Below are 10513 nucleotides of genomic sequence, written 5' to 3' on the forward strand. Positions count from 1 at the left end.
CATCTGGCGACGCAAAACAACAGGGCTAGAAACAGCTGTTGCAGCTCGCGCCAAAATTTTGATGCAAGTGCAAATATTTTATACAAAATGCAGGCATTTCTAAAAAACAGTAAAACCGCTGTAGCCACTGCCAGCGCTTCAGAGAAGGAGAAACCAACCGTTACGGAACGTCGCAAGCCCCCGGCACCCTGGGTGGAGAAATAGTAAGAGCATTTAAGCTTTTTGTTGTTGTGGTTATAATTGTTTTGCTTCCTAATAGCCGGCCCCGGAGCGTGGAAGATGTGGTCGAGCAGGCAGAAGTTGTGGCTGTGCTGCGTAAATGTGTCGAAGGAGCCGATTTGCCCAATATGCTTCTCTACGGTCCTCCAGGTACGGGAAAGACGAGCACCATTCTGGCCGCAGCTCGTCAAATTTTTGGCGATATGTACTGCGATCGTATACTGGAGCTGAATGCCTCCGATGAGCGTGGCATTAATGTGGTGCGCACCAAAATCAAGAATTTCGCGCAACTAACAGCGAGCGGTGTGCGTCCCGATGGTCGTCCATGTCCGCCCTTCAAGATAATTGTGTTGGATGAGGCCGATTCCATGACGCATGCGGCACAAGCGGCTTTACGTCGCACCATGGAAAAGGAGAGTCGCAGCACACGCTTCTGTCTGGTCTGTAATTATGTATCGCGAATTATTGTGCCCATAACTTCACGTTGCACCAAGTTTCGCTTCAAGCCACTCGGGGAGGAGAAAATCATTGCACGATTGCAGCACATTTGTGAGCTGGAGGGCGTCAAGATCGAGCCGGACGCCTACAAGTCCATTGTGCAGATATCTGGCGGCGATATGCGGCGCGCCATAACCACATTGCAGTCCTGCTATCGCCTAAAGGGTGCTGAGCATTGCGTAAGTTCAGCCGATCTTCTCGAGATGTCGGGTATTATACCGGAGAGTTATCTTCACGACTATTTGGAAGTTTGCCGTTCGGGCAAATATGAGAAATTGGAGGAATTTGTGGCTGAAATCGGGTACTCGGCATATAGCGTGGGTCAAATGATGGAGCAGCTTGTGGAGTTCATAGTGCGCGCTGAAACGCTCACCGACAAGGAAAAGGCCATCATATGTGACAAGTTGGGTGTAAGTGGCCGATAGCCGTTTGAAACAATTCCCTCTCTAATAAAGTTTTTTTTTGCAGGAGTGCGCTTTCAGGTTGCAGGATGGCGGCTCCGAGTATCTGCAAATCATGGATCTCGGCTGTCAAATAATGTTGGCACTCAAATGAATAACACATTCACATTCCTGTATTTGTTTAGTTCGTAAGCACATTGAATTTATTCGAATATATATATTTGTATGCGAATGTTCATCTAATTGCCTACAAACTCGAAATCGTCCTCATCACGCTCCCGTTTTACGGCCACGCTGCTACTAGCAATGCTGCCCACAGCTGCGGCGTCTGTGTCCACCTCCATTTTCATGTCCCCTCCAGCCGGTTCATTTTTCACCTCTACGGCGGAGACGGTTTTGGTTGTTGTTGTAAACTTAATGACTGGCTTGGGAATGGTAACGACTTGCTGTTTGCCCACTATCGGATGTGCGCGTTTGGGTCCATTGGCGCTAGAGACGGGCTTAACCACAGTCTTTATAGTGCGCCCCTCCAGCGCCGATTTGGTCATTTTCTTCGGTTGATTTGTGGCGCGCAGCTTGTAGTTGACGCCGGTTAGGCAGTAACGGTCTGGTGGCAAACGTAAGCCACAATGCGGCTTGATCGGTGGCAAGGGCATCGAATTGCGCTGCTCGGCCACCTTTGCCAGAACATGTCGCGATGGTGGACCTGTGAAGCTCTTGTCCAGCGCCATTTCTGTGGCTAGTTTTACATCCTCCAGATCAATGGTCTTTTTGCGCGCATGGTTCGCATAGACTTTGGCATCGTCCAATATGCAGGTCACATAACCTGCAGGGCATACGAGAGTGTCATGATAATTGTGGTTTGTTATGTTTTTATGGTAACTTACGAAATGTGAATTCCAGCAGCTGATTTACTACCCTTGGTTCGTACTCCTGTATGTTCATTTCCTTCAATATGGACATTATAACTTGTGCATCCTTTGGCACATGTTTAATTTGTGTAGATATTTTGGCTTTTTCAGCCTTTTCCCCGCTCATTTTTAATAACTTGTCAACTAGCGGTTTACTTCTTTCGTCCGACACTAGTGATGTGAAAAGCTGCCCCTTTTCGATATTTGTGCAGGGCTGCAAAGGTAAAAAGATAGCCATACAGTGCTACCCATCTGTTTTATTCGAACGATGACCAACGGTTTATAATAAACCAGTAATGCACCTTTTTAGTGGGATTCCTGCAACTGGTTTTAATTTGTTAGCTCCAACTGTAACTTTCATTTATAAAAATTTACGAATAAACGTTCAATACACTTTGATTAATACATTTATTTTCAACAGATAAAACGGCCATTCATAGAATTTAATTAAATGCTATTTAAAAAAAAATATTAAATGCTATTTAAAAAAAAATAACTTTATGTTTGTAAAATATAACGAAATTTAATGGTACCATTCGAAAAAAAACTTAAAACGGACATGTAAAACCATTCCTTTGTTTCATAGCAGCTCGCAAACGATGTATTATTGTTAGAGTATTTGGCACCTAGACGACTTGCGGCACTCTTTTCGCTTTATAATGCGTATAGCCTGAACAAACACACTGTTACTCCTTTTGCTCCGTGCCGAACACTCGACAAAGCAATCAGCTTTTATTTCCTTGCATAGAGATATGCCTTCCATTGTGGTAACACACTCGGTTGCATTGTTTGCGCGCAAATCGGACTTGGCAGCCACTACCAAGATGGAGACGTTATTAGATTGTGTGAGTTCGCGTATTTCTGGCACCCATTTATGTCTAACATTTTCAAAGGAACGCCGATTATCGATCGCATAGCATACTATGAAGCATTTCGTCTGCGGTAAGGAAATAGTGTAGTCCTTTTAGAAACATGATAAGCTTACTTACATTCGGATAGCATAGGGTTCTTATGCAAGAATATATCTCCTGCCCAGACGTATCCCACAACAATAGAGTGTATTCTTTGAAGTCCACCTCGATTTGGCATGAATAATTCTCAAAAATTGTAGGCGCGTATCCGCCGGGAAACTCATTCGTAATATGGGAGAGTAGCAAGCAGGTCTTGCCTACATATCCATCGCCGACGATCACTATTTTATACGGGTCTGGCGCTGCCATTTTATAAACTTTTTCTGAGCAAGAGTAATAAATTGTATTGCAAAATAACGGCCTACTATTTGTTTTTTCGTGTTCATAAAGTCTTATAGCGCTTTAATACAACTACTACTAATGGGATCAAAGTTTTAGTCACAAGTATATGAAATTCTGAGCCGCATATACTCGCTTGAATTTGTGTGTCCGATTTGTTCTGCAAACTAATCATTTAAAATCCAAAAACACGAATCACAGCCAGACATAAATATTTATTTCCGTACCACTAGAGTGAAAGACTTTGATTGAATTTTATTTTGAAATAAATAAATGTACATTCATGGGCTCTGCGATAATTTTCGCATCAATAAAAATAGCTTATAAAAGTGTATAAGGTTTTTTATTGAAGGAACAGCTTAAGTCCGATATAGCGAAGCATTTAAAAATCTATAAGCCACAAGAATGCGATTGTGACAAATGCTTTATAAGTAGAGTTCTGTTCTTAATTTAATTACCTCTTTTGGTATGGAACTTAAGAAGTTATTTGTCTAGATTGAAGATAAATCAGGGTAATATGCGTGCAAAGAATTCACACAAAATTTACAAGTAGACCCTAAGAAGCAAATGCCAAATAGCAGAAAACTAACAAAAAACTGTTTAGTTCAGAAATTTGATTGGGTTTGATGGCACAATAACTATAAAATATTCGATAAATTGAGGTGCTTATTGTTTGCATGGCTGTCTATAGCTTTAATCTAAAATTTCGTAAAAATAATTTAGGCCCAATTTATAGTATAAGACAGTCAATCAATTGAGAATATTTGTTGATACCACTCACTTTTTCACTGGGTACTAGAATGAGCATAATTATTAGTACATAAGTGGTTTAGGATTGGGACTATAGCTGATTACTGTGTATAAACAAAACAGTTACTCAAATTGGTTGTTAATTTATTTAAAAAAAAAAGGCGGAGTGGCAACGCCAACGTCCGGCGTGGTAAGAAAAACCCGTCAACAGCTGGGAACAAATCTCAGAAAATGCCATCTAGCGGACACAGTTACGCGCCATAGTAATTGATGAAGGAGCCGCAGCGAAATAATAAATTAAGAATGAAAATGGATATAACTGCCTTTAAACTAAGCCTAAACACATCCACTAACCGAATGTAACTGGCAGACTTTGTTAATGAAATCTACAATTGGAAGTCAAATTTTGTTGCATAGTGTAACAGCTGGCATTGTTTGGGAACCGAATTCTAGGCGATGAGGCACAATTATGAGGAATTTTTTAATTAAACGACTGCTGCAGACACACACCAGCCTACAATATGCTAAGCAACAGCCCCACAATCTGAAGGGGAAGAGCAAGAGCTCCCAGGATTGGCTGACACGCCAATTGGCGGATCCGTATGTGGAGAAGGCGCGAATGTTGAATTTTCGTTGCCGCAGCGCCTTTAAGTTGCTGGAAATCGACGACAAATACAAAATTCTGAAACCCGGCGATGCGGTTCTGGATTGTGGAGCAGCACCAGGCAGTTGGAGCCAAGTGGCCGTCGAACGCACCAATGCCACCGGAAACATAGAAAAGGCGCCCGTCGGCGCTGTTTTCAGCATCGATCGGCTGCATTTTCATGCCGTGCCGGTGAGTGCAGTTTAAATATATTTACACATGTAAGTCGTTTAATAATGCTTTGGTAGGGCGCCACAATTTTCGGTGGCATGGACTTTACCAAACCCGCCTCGCAGCAAAGATTACGGGAGGCGCTGGGCGATCGGCCCGTTAATTGTGTATTGTCCGACATGGCGCCGAATGCCACGGGGATTCGCATGCTCGACCAAGAAAACATCATCAATCTGTGCTATGTAGTGCTGCGCTTTGCCATATCCATGTCGGCGCCGCATGCCAACTTGGTGGTCAAGGTCTGGGATAATGGAGATGTGCCCAAGCTAGAGCGGGATATCCTACGCTTCTACGAGAAGGTGAAGCGCGTCAAGCCAAGAGCGAGTCGCAGCGATTCAGCCGAACACTTCCTAGTAGCGCGTAGCTTTAAGGGTACACAAAAAGAAAGCAGTACGTAGCTAGTTAATTCTTTTTGATCTTGTAGTTTTCCGATTCACGATTTTCGAGTCATTCGCGTTACTTTGAAAAGTTCGCAGCACCTTTCTAAAAGAACTGAAAGAATAGTTACACAACTGATTAAAAAATATATTATTTTTTTATTTAAAATCAATTATCTGCTCAAAATTTTTGATCAGTTAACATTTCTTTTAAAAATTACATTTATATTTTATTGCATAACCCATGTTATAAAATTTGATCAGATAACAAAGTGTGTAATATTGTTTAAAGCTCGCGGGCCCATTGCAATTTATAATCTAGTGCTTGTAGTGTGTGAGATGATTGATCATCTCATACATCCATTTAGGCTGATCGTGGGGCGCCATATGCCCAGCGTTACGGACCATTATCTCGACCAGATGTCCGGCGTGCTTCACAAAGCCAGCGATTTCGCCATCAACACGCCAAATCTCTCGGGGAGCCACCTTATAGCGATCGGAGCCGGGAAACTTTAAGTGATTCAGATAATTGCGCGTCAGTGGATAGGCGACAATTATGTCCAATTGGCCATTGTAGATGCAGGTGGTGTAATGCTGCAGGAGCTCCGCCACCCAAGGGGCCACCGTGTCCATGACATCGCGTTTCAAGAACTCCTCGACTTTGTTCTCCTTGTCTAGATCGTGGAAGGTCTTGTTGCCCACATGGATGGCCCGACGTGTAACGCCCGACTGCAGAAATTCGCCCATCTTTATACCGGAGCCGTCGTCTTCAGTTTTTAGGTAATTATAGTACCAAGTATACCCGGTTAGATTGGAAAAGAGCGAGCCATTAGTGAGATCACCCAGTATAAGGGTATCGAAGACTTCGAAAGCGCAGTCCATGTCGTGTCTCTTGATGCAGGCCGCACCCTTAGCTTCAGCGTCATGGAACTGAATCAGGGCGTTGTCATCGATTAGTCCCAACTGATAGAGATAATCGCCATACTTCAGCTGATGCAACGGATCCGAAAGCCCATTTCCAATAGCCATTCCCTTCAGTGGAATATAGACACGCTGCTCAATGGCGCTTTGCACTTTGTGGATGTGGTATGCCAATGCTGGCACATATTTGCCGGCATATGATTCACCTGTGACCCAAAAGCCCGTAGAATTGCTCCATTGAAACAGCTCGTACAGCTGCATGACGGCTTCGTGCAAATTGCGGCCCACATCGCGTTCATTGCGGGCATAACCTGCATCCTGATCGGTAAAACTGAAGCCGGTGCCCACAGGATTGTCGATGTAGATTAGATTGTGCGTTGTGCTCCACGAGTATTTGCGCTTTTGCGGCTTGCCATGCGCATCCACCTCCAGTGGGCCGTTCTCAGTAAACAACCCGAAAAGGGAAGAGGCACCGGGACCACCTTGCAGCCACAAAATTACGGGCGCATTGTCCGGATCCTGCTCAGCGGGGAAATACCAAAAGAACATGTTTGAGTTGTAGTTGGGATCAACGGTTAGATAGCCCGCATAGCTCTCAACGCCATGAAACTGTGTGCCCACAACCTGAGCCATCTGTTGTACGTCTTGCCTTGGCAACGAGGCATTACGGATGAAGGACGTCAGGAAGAGCGGCTCGCCAGGATCAACGTTGTCTGTGAACAACTTGAGTCGTGGATAGGGATTAATAAAGGAACGACGGCGAGGCTGTGGACCTAGAATCGCATTCGCGGCGCAAATTGCCGCCGCAACGACGATGAAACATACGTAATATTTCATTGTTCAGCCCCTGTTAATGAGATGTGCATATGGAATTGACTCACAGACGCCTTTGGATCACTGAACTACTCACCGATATGCAGATAAGCGCAGCAACTTGCTATCACCAACAACAACTTTATAAATTGCCTCCTGTTTACACAATTAAAAGCGCTCGCTGTGCCGGCAAATTCTAAATGGCAAAACTGCACTGTCAACTAAGTATTTAAAAGCAGAATGTCAGCGTTGCCTGACAGGCCATCTATGATGCTGCCAGGCTATTTGGCTGTGACATTTTCAAACAAAAATCGGTTACTCGGCCACAGAAAAACATAAAAATAGCTCCACAAAAACGAATATACATATATCAACATCACATGCATTTCTTTGCCAACTTTTATATATATACAGTCCGTATAGCTGAATAACGTAAAAGTTGTGGCTTGCTGGCACGGTGGCAACGCCGTACATTCCATGTCAACGCACACAAGCACACATACACAAAAATTTATATCGTAGGTGGCCACAGCTGGTCCAGCGGCAAGTGAGTTTTGTGATTACCAATTTAAATAAACTGAAATAAACCGCACAATAATGGCACTTGGTGATACGCTCGACTATATAACACTGGGAAACCCGTTGAGTCGCGCCGTCATATCGTCTACAAGCGCAATATTTCGCAGCTTCGTAAGTATCAGATTACTGCAAAACAAAAAAATCTTCGTCAACATCTTGGAATTTTGTGCAATTTCAGGGTCTGCGTCCCAAGACGCTGCCCCCACCCGAAGCACCGCCAATTAAGGAGGCCTATCAACAAATTGTGGTGGCTCAGAGCTCTTTGTACACCTATGCCGGTCGCAACTACCATTTTGTGCGGCTCGCCGGCTTGAGCGGCGCGTCGGCCATTTTTATGGGCGCTTATTGCAAATATTTTCTCAAGGACATTAGCGACCCAAAGGAGCAGCTGGAGAGTCAATCATTCGGCGATGTGGCTAATCGCATACATTTCCTGCATTCCTTTGCCTTAATGGCAATGCCGCTGGCTCATTACCCCATATTTGTAAGTAAATCAATTTATTCTTACATTTATCAAAATACCTTACCTTCTTACATACATACATACATATGTATAAAAATATATATGTATAAAATATAAAAAACGGTGTTACCGTTTATGTTATTCTTTTTTTGACTTTGTTGTATAGAATTCTATTCTCAGTAGTCCGATATATGTATTTCTCTTTAAGTCCTTAATAACTTAATTCTTGAATACAGGATCATTCATTTTGGAATATTCCATTTCGACTTTCAACATGTTAGAAAAAGTCCAGCAAGTACAGAAAAATCTAACCTTTTGAATTTAAAAAATTAAAAATATGCTTATTATTATTTAAACTAAATTAAAATAATAAAAACACCAGGGTAAAAAAAATAAAGATTTAATTAACCATCGGGTACAGGGAATAATGGTTTTTTCCCAATGATCGATCTTAATCCCAACAATTTTGTAGATTATTAGCACTTGAGAATGCAATTTTTTTACTTCAACTAAATTATTTAAATGCAAAAGTAAAAAAAGGGGCTTTGATCCACTATGAAGCTTTTCATCTTTAAAGTAGATTTAAAAATAATATTTATTTTCTATTTAGTTATAAACAAAAAAATTGAACATTGCATATATATTTTATTAATTTGTGTTGAAATTTTTTTTATAAATTTATTTTTGTAAAAAAAATCAATTGAAAATCGAATTCAATATTTTTGAAACAAAAACCATTAAATATAATAATATTATATGGTGATATTTATTTTCTTAAAAATGCAATTAGGATTGAATTTAAATGAATATTTGAGTTTAAGTTGAAGGATCGCAAACATTAAACATATTTTTCGCATAGAGAAATGATTTTTTCAAACAAAAATAATTTTTATTTTTCATTAATTTTGTAATCTTCTAAGGACAATTTCGACAAAGAAGCGCAATTGGGCATCGCAGTTATATTTGAAAGCAAAAGACAATTCAGTTTATTTTTTGCACATTTATTTACTTTTTATTGACTCTTCTTGTAAAGCTTTTCGGTATTTGTTTACAAACCATTTAAATTTGTAAAGTTAAATCTTTGAACGGAATTTACAACAACTCGCGTTACTTTTGTATTTCTGTATTGACATAATTGTTCAGTTATTATTTATGATAGCATGCTGTGTTTTTTCTTTAGTTTTCAACATTGATTCTATTTAATTGACCATCTCTCTAAGTGCTGATTGGTTTCACTTACAAAAAATTTGAAACATATACATATGTATGTACGAACATTGATTTGCTAAGCGTTTTTGAAAATTGACTCATTCCCCTTCAAACGATCTATATATGTGTGTATATATATATATATATGTATATAATGCATTTCTGAAAAGCTAAAGCTAAGTGTTCAACAACCACTAATTGCAGCTTAAAAGTAATTTTTCAGTTTGAAATATTCGGCTGATATGGGCATTTGTTTCTTAGATGATATGGAATCGGGGCTCTATACACATTTATTTAGTATAATTATATTTGTATTTGTTTACAAAAAACGTACCAAAAGACAGCTTAAATATTTATGGTAATGCCATCATTGAATTTCAATTTGTTGTTCTCATTTTTAAGTATTCATCAGCCTTATATAATAAGTAAAATGTATTTTTTGAGCGTTTTCTTTTCTTTTTGTTTGTGTTTCTTACCTGAAAAACTAAAATAAACAACAACATCTAAAGCTAACATCAAATACTATATATTGTTTGCGCGCACAATATTATTGTCCTAACACTAACACTCAAGTAAATGCACAGAGCTTAAAGTAATTGACGGTACTACCCACTAATTGTATTTATAACTCATACTAATTATTGATTTGATGTTTCTTTTTGTAGACCGGCGTACTTATGGCCACGGGCACGGTCCTCTTCAGCGGCTGCATGTATTATCGCGCCTTGACGGGTGATAAGAAATTGCAGCATTATGCCACCATTGGTGGCTTCTTCCTGATTGCCGCCTGGATGTCCTTGGTCTTTTAGTTCGAATTACAGGTCTACACTTCTCAGCTGCATGAGAGTAATATTTATGCAAAGGTAAACCATTAAGATGCAGATAACTTAAGCTAAGCTAAGTAAAAGTTGCATTAGTTTACAAGCCGCTAAATTAATGCGTCCTTAATGTGTTAATAATACATATAATTATAAATATTTATATTAGCAGTTTTTAGACTTATCTTTTTTTTTTTTTTAATTTGTTTAATGCCACGGCAGCAGCTGTTGGCGAACATCACACACGCGCTAATGGAAAATATCTGATTTGCTTTTAAAAGTGAACTTTGTCGCTAATGGAAGATACTTGTGTTTCATTTGTTTACATTTAAATGCATAAATTTTCTTTGTAAAAGAAATGCAAGTCTAATTGTACATTAATTCGAAATAGAAATCGAAATCGTTGGAAATGAAATTAAACAAAATAAAA

General features: G+C 40.2%; 6 protein-coding genes across 8 annotated transcripts; 3 read left to right on the top strand and 3 right to left on the bottom strand.

Annotated features, from left to right (window-relative positions):
• Positions 1 to 46: 46 nt before the first annotated feature.
• LOC115623684 (replication factor C subunit 4) lies at positions 47 to 1354 on the top strand. The gene is made up of 3 exons (XM_030518154.1): positions 47 to 203; positions 260 to 1127; positions 1186 to 1354. Exons 1-3 carry the CDS (start codon positions 88 to 90, stop codon positions 1270 to 1272), a joined length of 1071 nt encoding a protein of 356 aa, XP_030374014.1. The 5' UTR covers positions 47 to 87; the 3' UTR covers positions 1273 to 1354.
• Positions 1287 to 2190, bottom strand: LOC115623685 (transcription initiation factor TFIID subunit 9). The gene is made up of 2 exons (XM_030518155.1): positions 2006 to 2190; positions 1287 to 1944 (listed from the first exon to the last, which is right to left on the bottom strand). The coding sequence occupies exons 1-2, from the start codon at positions 2154 to 2156 to the stop codon at positions 1358 to 1360; spliced, it is 738 nt and encodes a 245-aa protein (XP_030374015.1). The 5' UTR covers positions 2157 to 2190; the 3' UTR covers positions 1287 to 1357.
• Positions 2191 to 2532: 342 nt separating this feature from the next.
• Positions 2533 to 3249, bottom strand: LOC115623968 (ras-like GTP-binding protein RhoL). Its single transcript, XM_030518536.1, has 2 exons — positions 3019 to 3249; positions 2533 to 2966 (listed from the first exon to the last, which is right to left on the bottom strand). Exons 1-2 carry the CDS (start codon positions 3247 to 3249, stop codon positions 2640 to 2642), a joined length of 558 nt encoding a protein of 185 aa, XP_030374396.1. The 3' UTR covers positions 2533 to 2639.
• Positions 3250 to 4466: 1217 nt separating this feature from the next.
• On the top strand, positions 4467 to 5453 carry LOC115623564 (rRNA methyltransferase 2, mitochondrial). The gene is made up of 2 exons (XM_030517961.1): positions 4467 to 4864; positions 4921 to 5453. The coding sequence occupies exons 1-2, from the start codon at positions 4499 to 4501 to the stop codon at positions 5299 to 5301; spliced, it is 747 nt and encodes a 248-aa protein (XP_030373821.1). The 5' UTR covers positions 4467 to 4498; the 3' UTR covers positions 5302 to 5453.
• Positions 5454 to 5484: 31 nt separating this feature from the next.
• LOC115623563 (venom serine carboxypeptidase) lies at positions 5485 to 7246 on the bottom strand. The gene is made up of 2 exons (XM_030517959.1): positions 7112 to 7246; positions 5485 to 7048 (listed from the first exon to the last, which is right to left on the bottom strand). The coding sequence occupies exon 2, from the start codon at positions 7036 to 7038 to the stop codon at positions 5599 to 5601; it is 1440 nt and encodes a 479-aa protein (XP_030373819.1). The 5' UTR covers positions 7039 to 7048; positions 7112 to 7246; the 3' UTR covers positions 5485 to 5598.
• Positions 7247 to 7387: 141 nt separating this feature from the next.
• LOC115623565 (transmembrane protein 256) lies at positions 7388 to 10505 on the top strand. Of its 3 annotated transcripts, none has more exons than XR_003995419.1 (4): positions 7388 to 7704; positions 7772 to 8077; positions 9931 to 10128; positions 10306 to 10505. XR_003995419.1 is itself a non-coding variant. In XM_030517962.1 (3 exons), the coding sequence occupies exons 1-3, from the start codon at positions 7612 to 7614 to the stop codon at positions 10072 to 10074; spliced, it is 543 nt and encodes a 180-aa protein (XP_030373822.1). In that variant the 5' UTR covers positions 7388 to 7611; the 3' UTR covers positions 10075 to 10246. The 3 variants fall into 3 exon arrangements, 1 of the variants encoding a protein (XP_030373822.1); XR_003995420.1 differs by having other exon boundaries at positions 10309 to 10505; XM_030517962.1 differs by lacking the exon at positions 10306 to 10505 and having other exon boundaries at positions 9931 to 10246.
• The last annotated feature ends 8 nt before the right edge of the window (positions 10506 to 10513 follow it).

Source organism: Scaptodrosophila lebanonensis, unplaced genomic scaffold (genome assembly GCF_003285725.1).
Source record: "Scaptodrosophila lebanonensis strain 11010-0011.00,11010-0021.00 unplaced genomic scaffold, SlebRS2 tig00000053-arrow-pilon, whole genome shotgun sequence".
Classification (NCBI taxonomy): domain Eukaryota; kingdom Metazoa; phylum Arthropoda; class Insecta; order Diptera; family Drosophilidae; genus Scaptodrosophila; species Scaptodrosophila lebanonensis.

Coding starts and splice junctions, on each gene's coding strand:
- LOC115623684 (XM_030518154.1), top strand. CDS start 88: ATGCAGGCATTTCTAAAAAACAGTAAAACCGCTGTAGCCACTGCCAGC. Junction 204..259: donor GCACCCTGGGTGGAGAAATA/GTAAGAGCATTT, acceptor GCTTCCTAATAG/CCGGCCCCGGAGCGTGGAAG. Junction 1,128..1,185: donor TCATATGTGACAAGTTGGGT/GTAAGTGGCCGA, acceptor TTTTTTTTGCAG/GAGTGCGCTTTCAGGTTGCA.
- LOC115623685 (XM_030518155.1), bottom strand. CDS start 2,156: ATGAGCGGGGAAAAGGCTGAAAAAGCCAAAATATCTACACAAATTAAA. Junction 1,945..2,005: donor GCTGCTGGAATTCACATTTC/GTAAGTTACCAT, acceptor TATGCCCTGCAG/GTTATGTGACCTGCATATTG.
- LOC115623968 (XM_030518536.1), bottom strand. CDS start 3,249: ATGGCAGCGCCAGACCCGTATAAAATAGTGATCGTCGGCGATGGATAT. Junction 2,967..3,018: donor GAACCCTATGCTATCCGAAT/GTAAGTAAGCTT, acceptor TCCTTACCGCAG/ACGAAATGCTTCATAGTATG.
- LOC115623564 (XM_030517961.1), top strand. CDS start 4,499: ATGAGGAATTTTTTAATTAAACGACTGCTGCAGACACACACCAGCCTA. Junction 4,865..4,920: donor TGCATTTTCATGCCGTGCCG/GTGAGTGCAGTT, acceptor ATGCTTTGGTAG/GGCGCCACAATTTTCGGTGG.
- LOC115623563 (XM_030517959.1), bottom strand. CDS start 7,038: ATGAAATATTACGTATGTTTCATCGTCGTTGCGGCGGCAATTTGCGCC.
- LOC115623565 (XM_030517962.1), top strand. CDS start 7,612: ATGGCACTTGGTGATACGCTCGACTATATAACACTGGGAAACCCGTTG. Junction 7,705..7,771: donor GCGCAATATTTCGCAGCTTC/GTAAGTATCAGA, acceptor GTGCAATTTCAG/GGTCTGCGTCCCAAGACGCT. Junction 8,078..9,930: donor TGGCTCATTACCCCATATTT/GTAAGTAAATCA, acceptor TTCTTTTTGTAG/ACCGGCGTACTTATGGCCAC.